The 27,847-nt window shown below is 40.4% G+C and overlaps 2 protein-coding genes across 5 annotated transcripts in view; one reads left to right on the top strand and one right to left on the bottom strand.

Moving 5' to 3' along the window:
* The window catches only part of LMNTD2 (lamin tail domain containing 2), a 45,741-nt gene extending 42,874 nt beyond the window's left edge, over positions 1–2,867 (top strand). Inside the window, exons 6-8 of the mRNA XM_075187468.1 lie at positions 960–1,066; positions 2,137–2,183; positions 2,338–2,867. Coding sequence (XP_075043569.1) covers positions 960–1,066; positions 2,137–2,183; positions 2,338–2,457 — 274 coding nt within the window. The 3' untranslated portion in view covers positions 2,458–2,867. The remainder of the gene's footprint in view (positions 1–959; positions 1,067–2,136; positions 2,184–2,337) is intronic.
* Positions 2,868–3,435: 568 nt separating this feature from the next.
* LRRC56 (leucine rich repeat containing 56) overlaps positions 3,436–27,847 on the bottom strand; it is a 46,282-nt gene continuing 21,870 nt past the window's right edge. For 3 of the 4 annotated variants that reach the window (XM_075187811.1, XM_075187809.1, XM_075187810.1), the window contains 12 exons: positions 26,364–26,514; positions 26,144–26,249; positions 19,705–19,765; positions 17,839–17,935; positions 17,004–17,201; positions 11,362–11,539; positions 10,619–10,816; positions 9,161–9,225; positions 8,095–8,213; positions 7,698–7,882; positions 5,988–6,333; positions 3,436–5,351 (listed from right to left, as the gene is read on the bottom strand). In XM_075187811.1, the coding sequence (XP_075043912.1) occupies positions 5,165–5,351; positions 5,988–6,333; positions 7,698–7,882; positions 8,095–8,213; positions 9,161–9,225; positions 10,619–10,816; positions 11,362–11,539; positions 17,004–17,201; positions 17,839–17,935; positions 19,705–19,765; positions 26,144–26,249; positions 26,364–26,507 (1,884 nt within the window). In that variant the 5' untranslated portion in view covers positions 26,508–26,514 and the 3' untranslated portion in view covers positions 3,436–5,164. The remainder of the gene's footprint in view (positions 5,352–5,987; positions 6,334–7,697; positions 7,883–8,094; positions 8,214–9,160; positions 9,226–10,618; positions 10,817–11,361; positions 11,540–17,003; positions 17,202–17,838; positions 17,936–19,704; positions 19,766–26,143; positions 26,250–26,363; positions 26,515–27,847) is intronic. The other variant, XM_075187812.1, reaches the window with a different exon arrangement.

Genomic DNA, 27,847 nt, shown 5'->3' with positions numbered 1-27,847 from the left:
GTGAGAGGTCCATAAAGCTCTGATACTTTCACACATAGGGGTCTAGGTTAAAGCATTTTGATAAACACTGTTCTCCAAAACTAATGCCTGGAAATACTACACATTAAACGCCATGCATTTTGGCATAATGTAAGTGCATAGCTGGGTTGAAAATTAAGAATCAGGGGCCTGATGCATTAAGGATCTTGACTTAAGAAACTTCTTATTTCAGTCTCCTGGACAAAACCATGTTACAATGCAAGGGGTGCAAATTAGTTTCCTGTTTTGCACATAAGTTAAATACTGACTGTTTTTTCATGTAGCACACAAATACTTGATAGCTTATTTGTATACTGAAAGTTAAAGTTGATATTTATGTGCTACATGAAAAAACAGTCAGTATTTAAATTATGTACAAAACAGAATACTAATTTGCACCCCTTGCATTGTGACATGGTTTTGTCCAGGAGACTTAAATAAGAAGTTTCTTAAGTTAAGATCCTTAATGAATCAGGTCCCAGATTTGTGGGCGCAAATTAGTTTGTACCTCCTTCTCTCCCTCTCACCCCTGTGTCTCTCTGTCTGTCTACCCCTCCCCTTAGATTGTACGCTCCCTTGAGCAGGGCCATCTCTCCTCCTGTTTCCTGCACCTTTAACTCTGCTCTCCAGCTACCTTTCCTCCCACCCCTCTGGGGGTCTCCCCGTCATCTGCGCCCTTCCTCTTGGGCTCCGGCGCCTGCTGGTCTTCCCTCCCCCCTCTCTCTAGCTGTGCTTTGAGCTTACTGAGTTACTGTGCTTATTGTTTACTGTACCGTGCTGTCCCACCTTGTATTGTACTTGTTTGTCCCTGTATGGCGCTACGGACACTGAGTGGCGCCTTATAAATAAAAATTAATAATAAAAAAAAATAATAAATACTATGTTAAAACTTTTTCACTCTATCTGACCAAATTTAAATTGTTCAAATGTATTTATAATAGGACTTGCGGTGTGTCAGCCATGCCATATCGGCACAGTAGCATAACCCAGAGTATGTCTTATGTACCTGGTATCGGACAGCAGTCTCCTCTGACCTCCAGGAATTCAGGTACACTTTCAACAAAACTCAGTTTACATAATATGTACACAGTCAACAAAAGAAGCCAAAATAAACATACCATTGTTGAAGAGCATCTAAACTGTAATTAGCCGCAAGTCTCAAGATAAGGTCATTTTAATTAAACAAAACTCTTCTACCATACAATATCAGTGTAAGGCCACTTGTCAGCACAGACCAGCATGCTGACAACTGTAGGTTCCATAGTAAGTTTTATAAGATCTCCATGTACCATCTAGTGGGGAAAAACTCACATATACATATGGTTCTGTGCCCCATAGCAGCTGCAATCCATGCACCATGGTAGTTGTACTTGAAATGTCCACATGTGACCATCCACCAATGCCAATAACATTTAAAAAATGTTCAGGTTTGAATGATTCCTGGTAAAAAAAATGCAGTCGGCAGCTGACCATAATTTTTGTGTGTTTGTTGTCTAACCAAAGATTAGAGAATACCAGCGCTCTCAATATGTGAGAAAAAGGCCCCCAAACAGTGGGGAGATAGAGAGGAGATCCCTAAACCTCTCAAAGAAATACAAATATAAATAGAATAACTCCCCGGCGCTCAAATAAAGTGAATAGAGGTAGAAAAAGATACATTTATATATAGTGTATGAATGTATACACAGATAAAAGGGGGTACCACAATGGCTAAACCCAATTAAAAACACATGTATTATGATAATAAGAATAAATATGTCTGCAGACAATGTTACATAACGATTAGTAAGAAATGAAAACATAAAAATAAACAAGTACAAAGCTAAAAAACTGGATCCAGAAAAAATATAAAGAAACAAGTCCAAAAAAGGAAACAAAACCAAAAAAGAGATGGAATCCAGGTAATGTGTCCTAAATAATTTGACTTTATTTAGGACAGTGCCAACCATCCGAAATGCTCCAATTGGCCACCCATGTGCATGCCTAAACTGGACACTGATCCGGATGTTTGGTGACGTCTCAATCTTAATGTGTGGTCAATTTTATTCTATTTCCTGAATTAATAAAAACGTTTAGAAGCTGAGTGTACTAATAAGTTATGCTTGGTTCTCCTTCTAGGACTGATATGCACTGATTCCCCTCCAGCATCTGTTACCTGGCGCCCGGTAAGTAGTTGTACTACTGTAAGAACTTTATAAGCATGTAAATCCTAATAGCTGTATAGGTAAGCGAGTAACAGTTCAATAATTTGCAATGTGAACACACCAGAACAGAATAAACATTAACCATTTGCTGTTGTTTGTTTTTTTCTTTTTACAGCTCAGGTTGAATATAAATAGTCCACTTGTGAGACTTGTTGTCCAGAAGACTGCCCGTTCTAAGCATGGTTTTAACTACCTCAGTCACATACCCTTCACATTTGATCTCCTAAAAGTGTAGGGACAGTGTCTCTTCTCTACCCTTTTATGGGTAAAGTCATGGGCATCCATACATGTTTAATTATTTTCTTTGCTTTAATTGTAAAATATAACTGTACCAATCTAAGTATTACTGGTGGGTTAATGGCAGAGATGGTGATAGGGAGGTAACTGCTTCTACCCCCAGACATCATCCTACAGCATACCTTGTTCCACTAGCTATAATATAGGTTATTGTGCCCTACCACCCCAAGAAAGTATCAAGTCCCATTCCAGCCAACATCCCTCACCATTCTCTAGTTATTTGTTGGTTTTATTCATACTGTAGGTGACAGAAAAGAAAATCTAATTTATTGCCTTAAGCTACCCACACACACGAAGATTTTGGTTGGACAACCAAATTCAGCAACCATTGTACTGTATTTTGATTTATTAAATGCTGTTACTATCAGTAAGGATTGGATTTTTTTCTGGTAAGGTACTTCACTGCTATATGTATTGACTCTTCCTTTGGCACAAAAATGCAGACGGGAGTAAGAGATCTCTCCTGACCGGTGATCTGTTTTATCAGCAAGGTATCAAACAGATTAGAGCAATTCCTCACCGATGTGCTCAGCTAAACTACATGGTGGAGCAGCAGCAATACAACAAACATGGGCAAGATTTGTCTAACACTAGTGACATCGACTTAGATTTAGAGATTTCTCTAGATAGACTCCACAATGCCTAGCATTTCAGTTTGGGTTCTTTTGTCTTTTAATATGTTATGTTTAATATACTGTATCATGTTTATAGATGTATAGATATACGCTAACTGCTCATAGCTTGTTGCAGATACAGTTTGACCAGTGACCGTAAAAAATGCTCATGAGCCTGACATGCTACATAGACTCCTTATCATATGCTTACACCTCATGGCGATATTGCACTGTATACTGGTAGAAGGCAGCTCAGATAATGGTGCATCAAACTATGTAAAATAAATTCATCCTCACAAAACTCATGACTTAGAATCTTTAATTTTCTCATAAATTACAAAAAGTAACTTTTTTTGGTTTTTACAAATTAAAATTCTTGGGAGTAGAAAAATATGATTGTCTTGCTATTTCATCTTAAAAAAAAATGTGAGTACATTATATACAGACTTGCCTAGATGTACATGACATAGTTGCCTACTTTCCCGGAATGTCCGGGAGACTCCCGAATTTTTGTGAGTTCTCCCGGACTCCCGAGAGAGCAGGCAAAAATCCCAAATCCAGCTGTCTCCGTTATTGAAGATGGGTGGGGGCGGGGCTAAACGTGCCATCGTGGCCCCACCTCCTGCTGCGATTGGCAGAAATTACATAACATTGACAGGGGCGGAGCCTAACAGTGCACCACGCATGGCCACGCCCCTTCGACGGACCCCCTCCCGGACAGCTGCCTTTAAAAGTGGGTAAGTATGGTACCAGCGGAGGCAGTCATTTTGTAAGATGAATCAGTATTCAGCCTATCAATTCACTTAGAACTTGTGTCCCACCACAGGGGCATCACCAGTTCCAAGTTAACAGACTGCAATTTTATAAATATTGGTTCAACCTGCAAAATGGCTGCTTCCACCATGTGTTGGTAACTGGTTCTATTTAACTCATCGCTCATATACAGAAAAAAACACAGTGAAATGTCAGCTCATCAACAAACCGATTTGAAATGTAAGTTATGCAGAAAGAAAGCGGGCTCTTTTGTTTAATGGGTAGAAGGCATTAGCCGAAGCAAGTGGAAATGGATCAGCCTGATTGATTACTCGCACTGTGTTGTGTTTAAGAGAAATGTTAAATGCAAAAATAGTAAAATGGAAAAACACGAATATAACATACAGGATTGTACTGAACATCCCGGTTCTCCATATCTAATTTACTGCCTGTTTTAGAAATGTCTGTTCTGGATGCTGCAGATAGGGAGGTAGCAGGATCCAGGTTACTGCTTCTTATCTTAATTTACTAAGCTTCTTCTATGTTCTATCCCGTTTATTGATTCATTACAATAGTTGTTTTGTGATGTCTGTGTTGCATGGCTGAACGTCCTAAAATATTATTTTTAAGGGTGATGTAGAAGCTACTTCAGACATCCATTTTTTCAGATAATCTAAATGTAACATTAAGAATAAAAAGCACCCAACAGGGACAAAAATGCCTTAAATCACCTACACACTGACCCAACAGTTAACGTTATAAGTGGATGTTGTGAAAATTAACCACAGTATAAAATGTCATAATAACACCATAAGCTGTATCATTGTGACAGTCAGAGGGACGTGACTGTAACAACCACCAGATTGTATTTATGGTACTTGGAATCTGCCTTTTAACTCATAAAGCATGTCCCTATGTTACACTGGATTACGTTTATGTATGAATAGATGCTTTGTATTTAAAAATCACATCAATAACCACAAACATTTCATAAATATTTCACATAAACTTTGCATTCAGCTGACAAGGATCAGCCAATCTAAATAACGTTTCTTACTGACCATATTATTAAACATTACAACCATATGGAAATCTGAACTACATCCAAATCCTTCAATGTTCACAAAACATGGGTTCTTCTACTTCTTGTTGGTGAAAACAAGTCTGAGGCAGCCAGAGTAGCAGCCTGGCCTTCTCTTGTCCGTGACCAGGTTGGGGCATCTTTGGTGACCTCAGTGTAGGACATAACCTCCAAGTCCTGTTCTGAAGACTGTCTTTCTATGTACTGGGAGCCTTGCTGGATGTCATGAGAGAAAGTCGATTGGGAAGTCTTGTAAGGATGTCCTTGTTTGTAATGGGGCGAATGATGTGCGTTGGTGATGGCCTCTCTGGGGTTCTGGTGGAGACGCGGATAACTGGTTGGTGGAAAGGAATAATCTTGGGAGCGTTTCCGTCTACTGGTGACCTGAAGATTGAGATAACAAAAACTAAAACAAACCGGTACACATTTCCTGCAAATACAACTGTTCACATCAGTGCTGAAAGCAAAATGTGTGTTACACTATAATAATATAATATAATTCCTTGGTATTAAAGCTTTCAATGCTTTCTACCTGCTTAGCCTCTGCTGATAATGCAGAAATAGGGGTAAATTCCAGGGAGACCTCCCTACCAACAAGTTTGAGAGTTATCCTGCCGGTAGACCGCAGTACTAAAACCAACTGGAATTTCAGTACAATACTCACACTAAACACTATTCATGGTATAAAAAGCACTATGGCACACGTGGACTTTTGCTAGGTATATTTTTTATCTGTTTATCAATTCTCTAAAATAAGCAGACTTTATATAACATAAGAAGAATTAATTGCATACCATCCTGTGCACTTTTATTTCATTGCTAGCAATACATTCATGTAAAAAAAAGAACAAAAATACAGAAATTTTAAATTTATCTTTGCACGTCAATGAGAAATAATATTCATTAAATAAAAATGACAGAATCATTTCAGAATTAATATAATTTAGTTGAGTACAGAAAGTACACAGCATCATACTCTATACACCTCCCAATAGTGACAAATAAACTACGAATACGCACCTGGAATTATTTGGTCCAAGTTTTGCAGGACCAGAAGCAGACCTTCCACTTAGCTCACTACTCTCTGTGTTATTTGATTGGATTATCTTCGGAGTTCTAATGAAGTCGTCATCAATATCTGTCGGCAGAAAGACCTCATCCCCTAAACATCCATATGTCGCCCCCGTCCTCTGCATAGTGGTCTTGCTTTGGTTGAAGCCCCTGAGTAACCGTCTGGCTCGTATGTCTGCACCCTTGTGGGGTCTAGAAGTTGCACTGATTGAAACTGGTGGACATGGAGTGATAGGGGGAGATGGCTGCTGCGGGGCATCCTGTAAAGTCATCTCTCCAAGATACTGCGGACCAGCTTGGGCGACAAATAGAAATAACAATTGTCACTGCTTACATAGAGGATCTGAAGATTAACAAAATATTGTTCTGTGCCCAAACTGTTGTGTGAAATGTAATACCGACTGCAACAATAAGAAAACGCTCTACTTGCAAAATAAAATGCACTAACCTTGTCAATTCATTGTTTCTTTAGATTTCCACATCAACAAGTAATCCAAATAAACAAATCAAAAAACTTACATTCAACTGAAGTTTTAAAATCTGCCTCCCACAGACTAGAAATCGATTACATAGAATGTTATATAGGAATTAATAATATTGCATACAGTACCTTGATAAAGTTGTCGCTTTAATATAAACATACTAACATATACAAACTGTAAGAGAAGGCACAATGACTAACACTTTCTACATATAATGTCCATAAACAATCTACATATGAACAGAATTGGACAGAATGGGCCTGATTCATTAAGAAAAAGTGAAGCAAAAAAAACAGTAACTTTGAACCTTGGCAAAACTATGTTGTATTGGAGGGGGAGGTAAATTTAAAATGTGGGGCCAGATTGATAGTTTGGGTAGGGCATGTCCTAGATCAACTTTACATTCCAGTGTAAAATAAAGCTATCCAGTATGTGTGTGCTACATGAAAAAACAGCCAGTGTTTAACTTATAATAAACTATTTTGCACCCCTTGCATTGTAGCATGGTTTTGTCCAGGAGAAAACTTACTCATTTTTTTGCCTTACTTTCCTTGATGAATCAGGCCCAATATATTTATTAGAGAGACTAGCAACACTGAATCCAAAATTCTGTAATTGAACTAATTTGCCAGGGGTTACACAACCACAACACTGGCTCATGTCAGCTAATCTCTTGCCCCTAAATCTCCGTGTTTCTCTTCTGCTTCATTACAATGTACTGCTTCAGTTGCCTCTGATTACACTAATCTTCACTGCCTCTCCTTGGTGATCTGAAATATGGCTATTTATGCAATTTGAAAATGGAGCAGTAAATCTTGCTCCCAGTCATGGTCGTTCCTTCCCTGAGGAAAGGTGAGAACCTCATCCCAGATGTCACTACTGAAAGGAAGGCATAGACATGCCTTCTCACCCCACGCCCCCTACATGCCCCTTCCCACATCCTCTGTTGCCTAGTCACTGGCCACTTTCTGTAGGTGACTAACAGTGTGAGAGGAGTAGAGACAGGAGAGTGATTATTCCTCCTCTCCTTCCCTTACTTCTCTCACCATGTCTGTCACTACACTCACACCTGCAGAGAGCGACCAGTGACCAGTGCAAGGGGGGAGTTGGGAAGCAGAGTACCAACCACTTCATATTAACTCAGCTGTTTCCAAACCAAGTTGGTAACAGTTCTCACCTGCAAGTGACCGAGGAGAAGGGCTTGAGGTCTGTGGAGACGCTCTCACAATACAACCAGAGTCCCAGGTGTCTTCTAGTTCTTCATCTTTACTGCTAGAAGACAAACTATCTTCTTCCTCTTCATCACTGTGTGTTATAGTGAGGACCTGAGGAGCTCGGTCATTCTGAATCCTTTGCAAGACCCTGAGACACATCAATATAGAGTCATTGTGAGCTTTGCTATAGAAGGTCCTGGAGAACTAGCTTATCTCCTGTACAGTACAGCTGTAATGTGTGGATACACAGAAGAAGGTTGTGTGAATGTTCATGCATGTGTGTGAGACTACTCAGGTAACATGTAATGTGCGTCCAACCTATAATACAAGTAGCCAAGTGTCGCTCTCATACTTTCTTACTCATGATTCTTCTCTCTCCAGGTTTTCAGTTCTGCAAACACATCAGCCCGATCTTTGTGAGAGGCTGTCACAGAGTCAAATGTGTGACCCGGCATTTGTACACTGGTTCCAGAAGTTAACTGAAAATGAAAAGGTTATCAGACAGGACCATAGAAGGAGAGCTCTGAGTCACATAGTATGTGCAGGGCCGGATTAACCATAGGGCTAACTGGGCTACAGCCCAGGGGCCTCGGGCATCCAGGGGGCCCTTGCAAGTGCTCAGCAGCAGTATTGATCGGTCGGGGGCGGGGGCGACCCCGGCGCGATCAGTGCTGCTGAGCACTTTCACTGCGGTCCTTCTCCGGCGCGCTGTAGTCTCCTTACTGAGGAGATCTCGTGAGTCTCACTCTCACGAGATCTCCTCAGTAAAGAGTGTACAGTGCACCGGGGAAGGAGGTAAGTGCCGGGGGGGGGGGCAGCTCGGATCACGGGGGGGGGGGGAGGGGGGCTTCACGGGGTAATGGAGGCCCCCTTAGCCCAGGGGCCTCCATTCCCTTAATCCGGCACTGAGTATGTGCTATCTGGAGTAGAGACCAGTAGTGAGAAACAAACATAACAAAGCCATGACTGGGCCTTCCAGATGTGTTGGACTAGATTATGTTACCATGGTCTTCACCCAGAGCTTTAGTAATGCTGGTGACACAACCCGTATTATTGTCAGCAATAATGGCATATTGGCCCAAAACTGTTGCATATGAGTCCCTCAAAAAACATGTGCGATGCCAGAAAATAATACAATAAAATCAAGTTATTTATCTGATCCAACTATGAGGTCATCTGCAAATGTGCTAATAAAGCCTCTTGAGCCACTTGACAGATGTGGACACATCTGTAAAGTCTGTAACCATATTGGAAAGACTCTGTTTTCCCAGCAATCCATGACACAACCATTGCCCAAATGGGACAGTAGTATGGTGTCCGTTCCTGACATAAAAACACAAGATTCTAGAGTCTATGTACCCAACCAGAAAGATGCTAATCTCTATTAGAGGAATCAATTCATAGAACAGAGGAGACAAGCGCTTACTCCTAGCTTTTCTTTTCGTGCCCGGAGAGCTTTAAAGGGATTCCCGCAGATGACTTTTCCAACACCTGCAAGGTTAGAGATAAAAGCGCAAATATTAAGAAAAAATAATTATCATGATATCTTAAACCCATTAACAGTAATGCTTCACATTAAACATCCAGAAATTCTCGCCACCCCCCTCCCCCCTAAAAAAGCTCTAGTATTTAGTCCAATAACACTGCAAACAAGACCAAAACATGATAGAACATGTGTAACTCAAAGAAGCCAATATAATCTCAAAGTTTATATGGCGGTTAAAAGTTGCCAGAAAAAAGGTTTTTAGATATCCTACATCTCCTTCCCCAGAGCTTGCTTTGTTACATCATTATCCCCCCTCCGTTCCCTCCTGGGACAGGTACGTGATGGGCCAAGTGCTCATTGCAACCAGAGCTGCTATAGCTCAGGCCTGGAAACAACTGTCTCCCCCGTCTTTGGCTAAGGTGATATCTAAAGTGAACTTCAGCTTTGAGATGGAGACCATAGGAGTTCCGTATTCCACGGCAGCTACTTCCCCATTAGTGAAATGGCGTAGCTGGCATAATTACGTCACAGACGGAGGTGGGGCCCCATCCCAGTCCCCCCATAGGCTGGATATCTCGACTCAGTGGCTCGTGCCTTGATCTAAGAAATATTTGCTTTTGGGCCTAGGTACAAGGATGGAATGGACTAGTCTCCGTATTGTAAAGTTAAAGTGACTTATGTTTAGAGTGCCAATCTTTAGTTTTACTTGTCAACTGACTATAATTATATTTAAATACTACAAAGTGATACATGTCTAGATTGCTGGTGTTTTATGACATATTGTTGTGTTTCCCCTTTATGTCCTACCCTTTCCCTATTTCTTTTTTTTTTTGTATCCTTTGCAATTATCTTAGAAAATTCAATAAACTTTATTTCAGTTAAAAAAAAAAAAAGTTGCCAGAAAAATCAGGTCAAAAATGAGAACGAATGAGCAAGTTCCACATATGAACATCTTTCCATTCATTCTGTCCATTATTCTTCTTTGTTCTACTTTTATTCCCTATTTAATTTCTTCACATTTCCCACTCCCACCAATGAACTCATTGCTGGGTTCCATCCTTGTTTAAGCTCTGGCTACGTTATGCTAATTGCACTGTGTATGACACTTTTTCCACAGTTCCAATATCATTGATGGATAGTTGTTCAGATAAGAATGTTAGTGGTTTAGTCAATTCAAATATACAATATACTTTAGGACAGTTTATGATGGACAGAAGTATTCAAGTGGCTGTGTAATATTTTGGTTCTGTGGGGTATATTTTATCACTTACTAGTTTGCTATGAGATAAAAAGGCAAAGAATAGAGAGAAAAACTCAATCAAGCAAAATAAACAAAAGAGAAAACAATAGATAAAGACACATGGATAGCGACAAGCCCCTTTCATGTGTTCAGATCACCATGAGTTAGATCACTGGCTTCATTCTCTGCAAGACCATCTTCCGAAGGTTCTGATAGTGGACTTCCTCTGGCACTTTTGAGGCTAGTGACAGCCCTCCCTGCACTTGAAGGCCTTGGCGCAGACTGGGGTCTTCTGGTAACTCCTAGCTGGGCTGTGCTGGGTCTCACAGTTGACTTTGTCAGGTCATTCCCCAGGTCTTGAAACAAAACATTTGCCAATTAGTTACTAATTACATGTATGTCAATATAGGTCAACAATATGAAAATCAAATCTATTGGTAGGTACATGTGTGTATGTTTACTGATATATTAGGACAGATAGATTTGTAATCTATACATCTATCTAATTGTTCACATAACGCGGAAGTGATCAGTGCTCACACTTTCGGCAATCATACTCCCCTTTAAATGCCCTCATAACTCACTCCTCGATTCTGCTCTTATCAGATCCAAGACAAGTGTTTTATTTAGTATTATTTAGTAAGGCCAGGTACGGCTTGTGTTCACAAACAATAAGGGAGATGCCTTAATTAATAGTCTTTATGATTAATGTAGCAACTTATTTCTTATTAGGGAAGATATGTCTGCCCTTATCTTTCCTTGGTCACGGCTATAGGTGTGCTTTAACTAGCTATTTTCATTACTAGTATACCTCTGTATCAAAGCTACCAAGAATGATGTACCTACTTACTAATACCTTATTATGTATCAACTAACTTTCACCTTTCTCCACAGCACTTACTCAAAGTTGTATCCATTTGGCTCCCAGCACTTTCTTTAATGTAGTCCCTCACCATCAACCAGTCCTGTGTGGGAGTGCTTGGTACGCGTAGGGTTTTTTGGTCAGTCAGGACATCGTCTAGGTATCGTAATTGTGGGATCATACTTGTAGCTACAGCTCGATAATTGTAATCTGGAGACTATGAAACAGAGAAACACATGTACATCAAACTGTGGTTACACCTCCTCCTGTTGTACTAGAAATGTACCATTTGTTACACTGGAGTAGGTACTACCTAGTACAGTGTTGGCTAACCTGTGACACTCCAGGTGTTGAGAAACTACAAGTCCCAGCATGCTTTGCCAATATATAGCAGCTTTTTGCTGGAAGGGTATGCTGGGACTTGTAGTTTCACAACACCTGGAGTGTCAAGTTTAGCCAACACTGACCTAGTAGAACAGATTTTACATCTAATGTACAGGTTAGGGGGCATTTAAAGAATAACAACCATAACATGATAACATTTCACTTGAGTTTCAATAAAACTTTTTGCAAGGGAGCTATAAAAGCTATGAATTTTAGAGTTTAATCAGATCTGAGATGCATTGAAGCTTATAGACTGGATAGAAAACCCTTAGATGAAAATCCAATGACCAAATCAGAAATGTAAAAAAATATTAAATATTGTTGCAAATACATAACGCAAGACAATAACATTTCTAGGACTAAACGGCAATCATAGTAGTTGCATAAGAAAGTATTGGGGAAGATGAAGAAAAAAAAAAGAGAGCATTTAAACCATTAAAACTAGCAGGAATTGTAAATGAATGATGGAAATACAAATAATCTAGCAATATATATAAATAAAAGTCAGGTTAGCAAAGAATGAAGCTAAAAAAAAAATGCTAAAGATAGAGGGCCTGAATCATTCATACTGTTGCGTTCCGTATCCTGAGTGAAATTGCTCTGCACATGCTGAGAAATGGACTTTATGCCAGTGAACGCAACTGCATGCAATTCACGTCCAAACACAAATGACACTTCTGACTTCCTACTGTTTGAAGGGCAGAACAGGGGACGGAAGGAGTGGATGAACGTACTCAATGTACAGTAAGAGTGCATGCACATTCTTTAGATTCAAGATCTGGGCATCTCTGAGGTACGTGTATTTTAGCCGTATCATTTGCACTTTTACAGGGCAGGTGTAAGTGCTGACTGATAGTGATGGCTGACACGTTTGCATGCCGAAAATGTGTTTGCAACTAAAAGAAACTGTAAAAATGCATTTTATGTACAGTCCTGATATATGTAAAACAACAAAAAAAATAAAAAGTATTTTTATTAATGATTATAGTTGTTAATGTATTTTAAACTTCCATGTGTTCTGATGGGATTTTATATTGCACATATGCATTGTGTGTATCCTTCAGTCAGATTGTACTTATACCAGTATTCAACTGGAAACGTGCGTGCAATTTACATCCAGTTTTAAAAAAAGCAAATTGCATTCACATTTGGTTCCAAGATGAATCAGGCCCAAAAAGTCTAATCCCAAAACATTGTTCAAGTACATAAACATCAATACAAATACCACTGATAATATTTGGCCGCTAAAATATCAACTAGGAAAAAAATAATTGTAGAATTTAAAGACCATTTTTTGTCAGTATTCACAAAGGGGGAAAAAAATTATAGGAAATAGGCTGCATAGCAATAGCTTATGCACACCAGTAAATGTTACTTGTTTAACACAAGGGGAGATATCATCCACCCATGTGTGCTAAAGGAACTAAGTTCAGTAATTGATGGGCTGTTATATCCTATATTTATGAACTGTCTCATAACTGCGTCAGTGCCACAAGATTGGCGGAAGCAGACGTTGCACCAATCTTTAAAAGGGGAATAAAAATTGGATTAAGGAAATTATATATCTGTGAGTCTGACATCTGCCGTGGGTCAATTATTTGAAGGGGTTCTGATGGATGTGATTATGAAAAACACTGTAGAAAATAATTTGATAATACAGTGTCAGCATGGTTTTATAAAGAACAGGTTGTGCTTAAGTTTCATACTGGATCTTGAGTAAGTGATGTAATATATTTAGATTTTGCAAAAGCATTCAACACTGTTCCACAAACATTATAGTACAGAAGAGATTAGAGTTCTAGATATATGGAACAAAGGCCCAGAAACTCTAAAGTGTGTTAAGTAAGGGCCTTCATTGGCACCTTACAAAACTAAGAAAGGGACTTAAAAAAAAATTAGCAATGTAGCTAATGCAAATTAGGTACCATAAGTAATGTCTCTTACTTAATGCCTAATTAATGTTTGAGCATTACTGAAAGTGTATAGTAAAGAACTGTTAACCATAACAAGCTTTACAAAGATGCATAACTGATCATTTAAGTTGCAAGTTGAATAATCAGTCTGTCAACATGTGTAGAACATTTAAAGCAACAACAATGTATTACCAAAAGAGAAAAACAATTCTGCACATGTGAAGAACTGATTTCCTCTCCCTCCTCCTCCAGCACTGCATGTTAGTGCTCAAAGAGGAGAGCTGTGCTTTGGTAGATTTATCAAACCTTTAAACAGGAAAAGTGGAGCTCTTGCCCACAGCAACCAATCGGATTTTAGTTATCATTTATTTAGGATACATTTTTTGAATGGTGGCTATGGTCAACACCTCCACTTTTCCTTTTTCAAAGGTTTGATAAATTTACACTGTGATGTCCCGAAGCAGCAGTGATCTGAATAGATCATCACAAACAGTAGATGTCCTTTGTGCACCCTGGAATGCCTTACGACTGGCGTTCTAGAGCACCAAATACAAAAGTGTGCATATGGGAACTGAAGTTCCTCTCTAGGCACTCAGAGGAGAATACATGTGTGATCATCATCTTACTCAATGGAGGCTGATCAGTGTGTCCTTCTGAGCACAATCAGAAGATGATCAGATGCCAGATGCACTTTGTATATATGTGTGTGATTTCAGAGTCATTAATAGCTACAGAAGTGAGGACATAATGCTACAGGGGGATGAATAGCTACAGGAGGGGATAATACTACAGATGGGATCACTGGGAGGTATTCTGCTACAGCAGGATACATGGCTACAGGGAGGGGATACATAATTATAAGGAGATACATGGTTATAAGAGGGCAAGAATGCTGATAGGGGAAGAATGCTGACATGTTGGAGAATGTTACAGTGGAAGAATAATGAATGGGGGATAATGCTGAAGGAGGGTAAGTGATAAAGGGCGGGGATTATGGGGTAAAACTCAGAAGGGGGAGGTGAGAGAGGTATAAGGACGAGTGAGAAGGGAAAGAGAATGAGATTGAAATGGAGAGAGAATTATGATGATAGGTTAAAATTATGAGGATATAAGAGGATGGCGATAGGGGGAAAGAGGGTGTGTATAAAATATATATATATATATATATATATATATATATATATATATATATATATATATATATACAGAATATATTGTGGCAGAAGCGCTGGGGAAGTTGTTGATGGGAGATACATATCCCCTAGATTTCTATCATATGTGTTTTTAAACCCCAGGAAGAGTGTGTGTGTGTATTTGGAAACAAGGTATCCAAACTTTAATAAGTCACTGTAAGGGTCCCTTGGGTTTACGAATAGAGAGAAAAGGACAGGCTCCGTACATTAATCCCATTTTGGGTCTTCCAATCTGCTAGCAGATGCTGACTAATTAGGAGTTGCACCTGTGAGATGTAGATAAAAGGCTATGAGGCTGTTCTGTCAGTCTCTCACTGCCTGGGGAACAGGTCTGAGGCGTGTTGAGGCGTGTTGAGAGACACCATCACTGTTAGCTGTAAGTCCTGTTATTTTGTGTGTGTGGGACATTATGATCTTCCACCTTAGAGAGGAAATTCCCAACTATGTTAGTTTGCTAGTTAGCGTGGGACAGGCTAAGATTTATTTTATGGTTTTTTTTTTATGCTGCTAAATAAAACTAGCTGCGGCTACTTGTACCAAGGCCCTGGACTGGTGTGCTATTAGTTGACTGATGCATTAGAAGTGCCCCAAGCCTGATCTTGCGACAATATATAACAAGAGGAACGTGATAATATTTCGAAATGAAAATGATTTTAATTGTATTTAAATGTTTAGGGAAATATATAAGCATTATAACAAAATACTTCATTTATGAAGTGTATTGAATATGCAGCACAAAAAGTTTTGTCTTTGCATGGGTGCGCCTAGTTGGTCCACCCAGCGCTCCTCAAGGTGCACACTTACTCTCTGCTCTGGCACTCTGTGTGTTTATAGATTTGTTCTACATTGGGCAAAGTGGTCTAATCCACTTAAAGGTCCACTGATGTTGTACCATTAACAGAATAGGAAGAGGTCTGATCTCTGCCAGCTCAGAGCTGGTGCCAAAATCATGTATTTTGCGGAGTGGATATGCTTGTGCCCTCTCAAACAAGGCATGCCCTTAAGGGTATGTCCTCTCTAACATTGCTCGGTACTTTCCAAGAGGCGCCCTCATACCACCTAAATCCTCTTATTGACTGTTACAAACATTTTTTCCTCTGCAGACACCAACCTATTTCTCAGAAATCTAGGCGCTTTGGCGGAAGTCTCGGAGTACGGCATTAACAAAGAGGAATTACTGCTGCACCCAGTGGCGGATCCAGGGGGGGGGGCGCCCCCCTAGCAGGGGCTTGCTGCCAGCGGCTGCACAATATGTGCAGGTCCGCTCGGCAGTGACAATGTGCTGCCCGGCTGCACTGCCAAGCGGACCTGCACATATTGTGCAGCCGCCGGCAGCCTTGAAGTCAAAAAGGGGGCGGGGACTAAATCGCCCCCCTAAATCGCCCCGGGTAGGATACTTTTCTAGATCCGCCCCTGGCTGCACCTCAGCTGTTTAGTGCTTCTTAAATGTGTTTCTAGCATTTATACATTACAAGCCTTGTTTCCAACAATACAGCAGTAGAAAAAGTAGCACCTTTAAAGAAAAGCCATAAAAGCACATCCTCTCATTTATAAGTAAAATGCTGTTGTTTATTAATAGAACATTATAATAAACATATTTGTACAAATACATTTCCAATGTTTTACCTTTGTATCAATGCATAATAATTTTCCACACAAATATAAATAATATAGTTCATTGCAGAGCGTGATATGCAGGTCATTATTAAGATATTTATTCCCTGCCACCGCTGATACACGTTCCCTGCTTAATCTGCAGATATAAGTTGCAGCATGACTTGATTTGACCTATAGTTTGGGCTCTTGGTACCTTAGACATGAGATCACCACAGGAGATGATCTCACCCAAGGTGAAATCAGATCAGGCTGTTGAGCCAGAGGCAGACAGAACGGTTGATAACCTTGTTATAGTCTCTGTCTGGGGACAGATAGAACTCAACACAGAATAGTTGCTGTGCTCAGCATAGGCCTTAATTACCACTCATCAGTCATTAGACAGAGCTGAATACTTAACCCGGATGTTGCTGGAGTGGTCAGGACTTGGGTTATTAAGGCTGATATGCACTGTGTAGTCTCTGTACAATACTGAGGCACCCACTCCCATGAATATAGGTGAATTGGCAAGGTCCTGTGAATGGCAATCGGTCTCCATCACAGATATACTGTACATTAATAAATCCTAGGAAGTTACCTCGGTGTCTTCAGGACTAGGTCGGGCACATATGGGGTTGCCTTCTACGGTGAGTGTTGTTAGATTGCTGCATAACGCCAAGTACTGCAGCTCACTGATGTGGTCAATGTTGTTCCCTTCTAGATCAAGGATCTCTAGATATTCCAGCATGCTCATCTGACTGAGATCCCTCAGGTCATTGTAAGCCAGGTACAGCTCCTGTAATAGGCAATATGTTCATAATCATAAGTCAACAGCTGTAAAGCACCAGCCAGAGCAAAGCACAGGGCACCAGGCTCATTACAAACACTACATTAATTAAAGGAGCAGTGTCATAATAAAATAAGTTGTTATTTACTGTACCTAGGCATGTTTAACTAAGCAAGTTTACCCATTGTCAGTATATCCGTGACTTACTATGTACATGTACTAATAGCACCGCTTTAAATAATACCATACTTGCCAACTCTTCCGGAATGTCCGGGAAACTCCCGATATTCGGGTAGGTCTCCCGGGCGAGCAGGCAAATATCCCGCATATGGCATCTGCTCCTCAAAATGAGGCGATTTGCGGTGAATCGCGTCATTTTGGCCCTGCCCCCGCAAGAAAACCGGCATTTTGTCGCGGGGGGCGGAGCCAAAATGACGCAAATGAATAATACATAGGCCTGTGCTTCAAAAGCTTTAGAATCCATTACAGTATGTGGAGCACAAATGTTTGTGACTATTAAAAGCCTTTTGACATCAGATCAACCTCTTGTAGGCTCAATGGTCCAATCTAATTCGTAGACGTTTGTGCCATTGACTGGATGGGCACTATTGGCTGTAGAAAACAAAAAGTTGTATCTCCGCTTTACCTTTAAGGAATAGAAGGAGGTGATGCCATCAAGATCTGTAAGGCCAGAACGTGCCATCCACAGCACTTGCAAATGTGACAATGATGTACCAAGGTCTCTGGAAAAAGTACAAATTACCATTAGTACTCCATGAATACAGTCTCAGAAACGTATTACATACTTATCTATTCATATAATCCTTCACAATATACTTGGACACACTTAGGGCCTCATGTAGTCGGACACAAGCACGACTCGTAAGCCCAAAATGCTCAGCAACCAAGGATCCATCTCAAGGCTGCTATCAAACTGAGACTGATCTCGCCCTTGCACCTCTCTACGCTTAGAAAGGTGAAACGGGAGGTAGTGGGCAGACCTAGCAATGTAAAGGCTTTGTATGTGCTATGCTTAGTTGGATGTAGCCGCATATAGGCCTCTAAGAGACCTATCTGTTGCAGGTGCTTTCTCCTGGTACAAGATCTGTGCTGATGATGACTGACTCTCTCCCCCACTAGATTTACCAGCCCACTGCTGATAGCTCTGGGGCTCTTCCCCCATCCATGGGGTGGTAGGTGTAGGGATGTACTAATTTATTAAATGTATAAATCCATTTTGTCCATGGTGCACTACAGGACCCAGCATGCACAGGTTGCTATTGAGTGTTTGGATACGCTGGCACTTGTAGTACTACCACTACTACACTTGGGGAACCACAATTGCCAGAAAGCCGTGGTACCCAGAGCCTACTGGGAGATGTAGTGCACCAGGGAAAAATAAAACACAGACACAAGTATAAAAATATTTTTATTTGAAATATAAACACCCCAACATATCACTTATTCACCCTCTTTTTTGCTCACTTAGATCCGGGCTCTTCAACTGTAATAAACCCATTGATACTGAGCTTGGCAAAATAAAAAAATCTCACAATAGATGCAATACTATCTGCTAAGAGCTCTCATCGAAAATTAGCTCATGGAGTCTGTTCAGTCACATATACAGTATAACATGGGGATTTCCCACAACCTGAACTCAAGCCGTGGGAGATCCCAATGTTATATACATGACTGAACTGACGCTAAGGGGGAGATTCAATTAGCCATGAGGTGTCTTCTGCACGTCCGATCTCCCTAGGAAATCCAACCCCATGCTGCGAGTTTCCCTGTTTCATTTATTGATTTATCTGCCTTACGGGGCCGCTGCAATTGATACACTCAAGCGCACCAGCCTGTAAGGCAGACAAAGAGGTGTGTCTAACAAAGTGTGTGCAATTTGCATAGCATTCCGAGTCGCACGTATCTTTAGATCCTATGCAAATTACGGGATGCCATTTACATTGCATCCACTCTTCATCAGGCCCTTCATCATCATCATTATTTATATAGCGCCACTACAGACAACTCACTCACATCAGTCCTTGCCCCACTGGAGCTTACAGTCTAAATTTCCTAACATACACAGATAGAGAGAGACTAGGGTCAATTTGATAGCAGCCAATTAACCTATTAGTATGTTTTTGGAGGCCCTTAGAGAATAACTAAACTGTCAAACTACTTATTTTTACACAATGCAGTTGTAACCCATTCCTGGCTGTCAGAAGCCTACTGTCACTAAATTGCAATTTTTATTATCATAGTTACATAAGCTGTTAAAGACAGGAGGGGTATGTACAATACCTGGTGATGTAATTATCTCTTACAATAATTCCCAACTCTGAACTTCCAGTTAAATTCACTGCAAAATCATCTGGTAACAAAGTACCTATAGCCATGGTAATATCCTTGATTGAAAATGTGTGCTACACATACAGCACTTATTACATAATTCTGATTTGATTTATGCAAGCTTCAATGTAATATAACCCATACAGCCAAAAAAACTCTGTACCTCAAAGACAAGATCACGCTGTTGTTTAGTTTCAGCTGCCTTAGGTTGGGCATGTAAGTCCCTGTGATAAACAGAAGCAAAATAAAAGTCATATACTTCAGCAATTACAATGACATTATTTTTATCATAAACAATGATTGCATTTTGTGATTTTAGTAGTTAGTGAAAGTCTAATTAAAGGCATATCTCCCTCTATATTATTTTTTATAAATTAGAGTTAACAGGAGCCAACTCACTCAAAGTCATGCTTGTTTATCCTGCGGCTATGCTGACGGAAAAAGGAGTACACTCCAAGGCTATCTTTAGTGCTTCATAGAGCTCTATTATAAAGCGATGGATGAACATAGTGCTCTAGTAATTGGTGTGTGAGGAATGGTTGCTGTATTCCCTATATGTAACTAAGGAATAGTCCATTATAGATAGAGTAGTCCTTTCTGCAGTCTCAAAATCTGATGCATTTCATAAGTGTTTATCCATTGAGATTTCCAGTATAACCATTTAATTTCAACTTCAGGTCATCTATGCTGAAAATGAGCCACTTGGGAGGTTCTTAGAAGAAGATGCCAGTTATAATTTCCGCGTTCTACTGTTTTTCTTTCTACTTGCTAATTATTTATTTATCGTTGTATGCGAGCAGTTCAAATGTCTGTTTATGTTTGTTGCTTACAGTGATATTAAACCCAAAATATGAAAACCCTTATTTAAAAACCTTGTATAAAGTCTCTAGGAATATATGTGAAAGCGATAAAAGGGTAGTAGTAGCGTACGTTAGTTTTAGCAGCTCAGACTTATATTGTCAGATATGTATGAAGACTGGCACAAGGGTAGCAGTGTAGAAATCCCATTGCAACTAATCACACATTTATTTTTCGAAACTGTATTAGAAAATGATAGTGAGAATCTGGTTGCTGTGAATTATTGAATGCAGAAGCAACAGCAGCCAATAGTCACCCAATTCGCAACGGTTCCGTCATCTACCAGCTTATAGGCTGACTACATATATAGGCTCACTACACGGCATGCTCTTAGAAGTTAAGGACAGGCTGCAATTTGAAGTCTCTGCTTCATGATACAAATCTGCATACTGTAGAACATTCTGACAGTAGCATAGACATCAACCCACATGAAACTTCTGAAAATCATTTTTAGATTAATTTAAGAGATGAGCGAATCTTTCAAAACTTGACTTGTGATCATAGCTGCCTATTCTCCCGGAATGTCCGGGAGACTCCCGAATTTCTGGGAGTTCTCCTGTACTCCCGAGAGAGCAGGGCAACCTCCCGGTTTCTGGTCCCCTCATTACTTAAGTGGCGGGGCGCAGGGCTAAGGACACGAGTTGTGAGCCATTGTGGCCCCGTCCCCTGCTGTAATAGGCTACAAAAATGTGATGACGTCTAGGGGGTGGGGCCAAATGACATGATTCACGGAGCCCCTCGCCCACACACCCACCTCCCCGCCTGATCTCCCGCAGGACAGCTTGCAAGAGTTGACAAGTATGCTTGTGATTGATTTACAGAATTCAATTGCGAAATGAAGAAATCTACAAATTGATTTGTAAATTTTCAGGTAATACAACATATCTTATAGGAGGTTCCTGCTCATCTAGTTTTCTTCACCTCCAGCAATCTTTCTCTCTATCTATAAATATAATTAATCCACACCTATTGCAGTATTTGTTGAATGAAAATGTGAACTTATATGACAATTTAGGGTTCCAGTTGGAATAAAGTATAATAAAAGAATTCGAACCACAGCCAAAGTGGTATTTATTTTATTTGTAAAAATACATTGCCAATAAGCCATTTTCCGAAGGCAGCTGGTTTGAACTATAATCTGATCATTTGAACTGAACCTACTATTTATGTATTTAAGTGAACAAATATATGTAAAAGTCTGAGTAAAATAAATCTAAACAAAACATGTTAATATATAAAACGTGTTAGTTGAACAGGAGCAGTATAAGGGTACATGGGCTTTTCTTCCACCCTGCTACCTGCTGCCAGCCCCTGTAAGAGAAGATGGTAGGTTGGTAAGCTGGTATAATGTGTTAACTGTCAATGATTTTAAAAGCATAAGGGGCTATGCACACACAATAACCCATAGCAATCAATCAGCATTTAACTTTTATTGAACCAATGCTAGTCAGACAATGAAAGCAACTCATTGGTTGTTGCACATTTACACTTTACTTAGTAAAAAGCCCCTATATAGTAGCATGCACACAGGTAGTGCACACAACAACACAATATGTTTATTTACATACAGTACTCAAAGGTGTAATCATAGCAACCAACTAGACATTTGCTTTCATTGTCAAACTTGCTCTAGACAGATAAAAGCTAGATGCTGATGGGCTGCCATATGTCAAAGTACATTTTCACCTTTAAGCTATGTTAGTAAATATTCCTCAATGTCTCCAATCATCATCATCATCATCATCATCATCATCATCATCATTTATATAGCGCCACTGATTCCGCAGCGCTGTACAGAGAACTCACTCCCATCAGTCCCTGCCCCATTGAAGCTTACAGTCTAAATTCCCTAATATACACACAGACAGACAGACTAGGGTCAATTTTGATAGCAGCCAATTAACCTACCAGTATGTTTTTAGAGTGTGGGAGGAAACCGGAGCACCTGGAGGAAATCCACGCAGACACAGGGAGAACGTACAAACTCCACACAGATAAGGCCATGGACGGGAATTGAACTCATGACCCCAGTGCTGTGAGGCAGAAGTGCTGATCCACTAAGCCACCATGCTGCCCAATAGTTGTTTAGGCACAAGAAAGGGGAGGGGGTAAAGCCACAGCAAGCTGCACTTGCACCACTTAACAAGTGACTGTTCTTACAGTCAGTTATCTGATGAACATAAATGTCAATGAGTTGTTGCATCTCATCTGGACATGCCAGATGCCTTTAATAACAACAAAGGATTGAAATGATGGTACCTGTTAATTATATGGCACTACTTGAAACAGACACCACACACCTGTCATTCCGGGGAGGATTCTTGAGCGCAAGTGGGGAGCTTGCACCGCAGTGCCAAATCCCCTCCCTCTCTCCAACCCCCATCCCCACTGCTCCCCAAGTACAGTCATGGCCAAAAGTTTTGAGAATGACACAAATATTATGTTTCACAACGTCTGCTGCCTCAGTTTTTATGATGGCAATTTGCATATACTCCAGAATGTCATGAAGCGTGATCAGATCAATTGCAATTAATTTCAAAGTCCCTCTTTGCCATGACAATGAACTTTATCCCAAAAACAACATTTTCACTGCATTTCAGCCCTGCCACAAAAGGACCAGCTGACATCAGGTCAGTGATTCTCTCGGGTCATGAGTTAATTCCTGACCGTGGCCTTATCTGTGTGGAGTTTGTATGTTCTCCCTGTGTTTGCGTGGGTTTTCTTCTGGCGCACTGGTTTCCTCCCACAATCCAAAAACATACTAGTATGTTAATTGGCTGCTATCAAATTGACCCTAGTGTGTGTATGTTAGGGAATTTAGAATGTAAGCTCTATTGGGGCACGGACTCGTGTGAGCGAGTTCTCTGTACAGCGCTGCGGAATAAGTGGCGCTATATAAATAATGATGATGAAAATGAGGCCCATAATCAGAAATTGTTGATGGTGTAGTACACTAATTGGACCACACGAGGGAGCAAAATGCATATTAATACTGAACTCCAGCACTAAAAAGTATTTTGAGTAGCTATGAATACTATTTCTTTGTATAGCTGTATGAATCTCAAGTTACACGTGTGCAAAGCTGTGTATCATTTCACACATACTGTAAACGTCTTAAGGTAACGGCATGTTTATAAGCATGAATAAAAATCAGGTGCAGCACAAGTGATGTTTTGCAGGGATGTTTATTTAAATCACTCTCCTTCCCACTTCCCTCCCCAAGGTGGACCCATTACCTATACACAGTTCTGTGGGCTGAATTAATGTTCTCTCCCAGCATCGCTGGATTGGAAGACGACAGTGACAGGTAATCTGCCGACTGCATTGACCAACACAAGTCAACATTTTAGATCTCCCCTCCAAGATCTTGGTACCAAGTGCGGAACACGGGATCAGGATGAGGCGGCTCACTGTGAGTCAACTCATTAACCCTTGCCACCACCAACTGTACTAGGGAAGTGTCCAGGATGATGGAGGGAGCACTGCTCTCCCAGGAATGCGGGAGAACTTCTAGAAATTCAGGAGTCTATGGACATTCCCGGGAGAGTAGACAACTATGCATTTACCAACGTGTCTTTCATACTATATTAAACACTCTGGAATTGTTATGGTGAAGACCACTGATCAAATGGCAAAGCTGTGCAAGGCAGCCAAAAGTCACTTTATAACTGACAGTTATATTTTCTTTCACAGAAGTAGAAGGAATGAATAGGGAACTCATTACATGGCACTTGGAACAGGGTTTTGGTCATGTAATGATGAGTGTTGTATTGCTACTTTCTATTAACTGTACTGCTATTGCTCCAATTATACAGCAGTTTTTCTTCACCGGATCTCATCAGAATTAGCCCTGATTTGTGAATAGATTTGGATAATCTGAATGGAATATGGACGAATCGATTCACTCATCTCTAAATAATCTACTTGGGGACCACATTCAGCTTACTGAAGGAGTCAGTGCTGTCTGATACAAAATGAATAAGACCACTTAATGGGGACAGATATAAAAAAGGTATGTTACAGAAGGGTTGACCAGAGTACACAGATGGAAAGACATAAAAGTGTGAACAAGACGCAGTGAGTCACTAAGTACGTAGGAGAACAGAATATGTTAGATGTGCCACCATACCATCCAAGATACGCCCCTTTCTCACCACGGAAGCCACGAAAACCCTTGTTCACTCGCTTGTAATCTTTTGCCTGGACTACTGTAACCTCCTTCTCTCTGGCCTACCCGATTCTCACCTTGACCCTCTTAAGTCTATCCTCAATGCTGCTGCCCGCCTCAAATTTCTCTCCCACCGCTATATCTCCGCTGTCCCCCTCCAACAGTGACTACATTGGCTCCTCATGGCCTACAGAATTAAATTTAAACTCCTCACCCTCATCTTTAAAGCTCTTAATCAATTCTCCCCTCCCTACATCTCCAATCTCATCTCTACCTATACTCCTAGCCGCCCCCCTCCGCTCTGCCTGTGACCACCGCCTCACTACTTCACTGATCACCTCTTCCCATTCCCGTCTCCAGGACTTTGCCCGGGCTGCTCCCCAGCTGTGGAACGATTTTCCACATTCCATCAGGTTAGCAACTACTCTCAAAGGCTTCAATCGTGCCCTTAAGACTCACTTCTTTATTCAAGTCTATCAGTCCTCGTCCTAACTCCCTTGTCCTGGCTCTTTCCCCCAGTTAGTACCACCCTATTTGTGTCTCCCCCTTCCCTTTAGGATGTAAGCTCTCATTGGCAGGGCCCTCTTTCCTTGTGTGCTCCTTCTACTATTCCATCACCCTCTGTACCTCTTGGTCTGCTTCCCTAGCCCTGTTTTCTTAAGCTTTGGCCTTCTTCTCACTGATTTCTACCATCACTTTCACTCATTGTGCCAGAAATAATCTGATTTTCATTACCATGTTACGTGTGTGTGTATATTTCTATACTTTTGTTCTTCCTATATTTGTTTGTGTATCATGTTGAGTCATGGGTCACTGTTTTCTGTATGTCATGTACGGCGCTGCGGACCCTTTGTGGCACATTATAAATTAAAGATAATAATAATAATAACCATCACCCAATATAGTCCCTCTGTAAATTGGGACTGTGTGTGTGCACCACGACACGTGAAAAGTGTGCACAGCCACATCACGTTGGGGCGTTCTACGTTTCCTGTAGTGCATACCTGCGCTTCTGAAATGCAAGACAGCCCCTACTCAACTTCCACCCTCAGTCAAAAACACACCTGCATTGCCTTCAGGCGATGGGCAGTCCCTTCAAATAGCAACAGTTGGCGGTATATTGTTTTTTTATGGAAGCTTTAAAAATAATACCATAGATACCAAAAATGTTGTTACTATCATTATTCTTTAAAACATTTCACTTTATATGCTTGGAAATGTACGCATCAGATGGTGCATCAATATTTTTAGTGGCATGGGAACATACTGTAATTGTTCGAATCTTAGCCCCCTCTGCCAAAGGCTGCATAAAATATGTATAATGTGTAAAACATAATCATAAAATTACGGTAACAAAGCTTGTGAACATTTTTTACAAATGTTAGGAAAAGTCGTTTGCTGATAAAATTTAAATCCAAGGAAAAAACAAATATGTAGGTAAACTCCATATTTTATATCCCCTATCAAGTTAAATTTCCAGTATTTAGGGGAAACTAGCACTGGGTTATTTTAGTAACAGAACTGTGTGTAATCCATGTAGGATTTCACCCCTCATCCCTGCTGTTTCACCCCTCACCTAAAAAGCATCCCTCACCAAAATTCCCCAGGGTGTGTTCCCTGGTGTCCACACACATCTGGAGGGTCTTCACTTCTTGGAGGTCATCCACCCCGGTAAGTGCTTTCTGCGCAGTAGAAAAAAAATCAAGGGAACAAAGAACAGTTTAACAGAGTGAAACATTGTTTAACCATAGTGACTTTTTCTGCATCTTGTCCATACATTTGTGAAGAATACTTACCAATCTAGCTGGCGACAGATATTCATCTACCAGGCTTTCGTCCTCTTTTCTGCTTAGAGGATTTGGGTTCAGCAGTCCTTGCCACCCCAAATCTATCACTCTGACACTGGAAGTACCAGGACGTATCTCTAATGCAGGATTCATGGTTGATCTGAAAACAGAGAATTAAGTAGTCAGCAAGTGGATGGTTGGAAAGTTAGTTCATCTCAGAAAACATTTAAGTTGCATAAATGTCAAGGACCACAACTAGGATCAGGGCACCTTTCTGTGGTCACTCTTCATCCCCTGGTTATCTATGTGTCCCAAATTCTGAAACCAATCAGTTCACTGGAATGTTCACAGCAGCACAGAGCAGTTCTATATTAAACAGAGTTTGTATATCCATTTTATTTCTTTAGAATTCCAGTTTATTTACGCAATGCCCATGTTTGTGGCTATGTAATTGTTGCTCCACAAGACTCTTGTTTGTGCTGTTTTTATCCCTATCAATCCTGCTGAAACCATCACATTCTTTTACTTGTCCACTTTGACCTAAAAGACTTGTTTTTATTTTTATTATTTCATATTCAACAACCTGCCAAGTTAAAAGGGCAATGAGCATAAAAAATGTAGGGAGTTACCATGTGCTTGGCACGGTTAGTGTCCAGCCAAACTCCTGTTTGCCTGTCCCATTTCTCAGTTATATGTTACCCACTCTTACAATCCCTCTGAAGTCCCCACTGCTGTGTTACCCAGAAAATTATATTGCAACAGAGAAGCCAAATAATGAGAATGGACAGTGTCCCCCCAGATCCATAAGCTTTGCCTATTAATGTATAAGGAATATCTCATTTACAGTATGTTTTATGGAGGGGTTGCCTTGTGACAACTATAAATTAGGAACCATCTGTGTAGGGTTTTGGGAGCACCCTGACACCTATCTATCAACTGGAAGATGCAAGATGCCCAACTGGATGTACACAGATGGACAAGGCTGGGTAATTTGTAGTGTAACCTCAGAAGATGCACCCTTTACAGTTACTGTATGAGGACTGAAGCCAAGCTGCAAGGTCCCTGTGTGTCTTATTATATACAGTAAAAATATGTAGAATTCTGTCCTCAGCTAAGAACTAATGGAAATTACAAAAAATAATTAATTGACAATTTATTAATTAAATCATTGTCATGGCTGAGCTGGCATTTAAAGTTTAGTAATTACCAGTCTCAAATAGGATTTTGTCCCTCTCACTATGACCTACTTTACTTTGACAACAAAAAAGTTTCTGCCAACAAGTTGTCAAAGTCCATTATTCTATTTAGAGGTCAGTATACACCACATAAAAACATTCCATCATCATTTTACTGGGTATAAGTTGTTAAAATTGATTCAGCTGTTTATATGTCACCTGGATTCACTAATCAAATTTTTATTTGCTAAGATAAATACAATTATCAAATGAGACCCTGCCGTTTTCTGATGTGGGGTTGATGGCATATAAAACAAT

This window comes from Mixophyes fleayi, chromosome 10, assembly GCF_038048845.1.
Source record: "Mixophyes fleayi isolate aMixFle1 chromosome 10, aMixFle1.hap1, whole genome shotgun sequence".
Taxonomy (NCBI): Eukaryota; Metazoa; Chordata; class Amphibia; order Anura; family Limnodynastidae; genus Mixophyes; species Mixophyes fleayi.
This window is presented reverse-complemented; position numbering and strand designations above follow the sequence as displayed.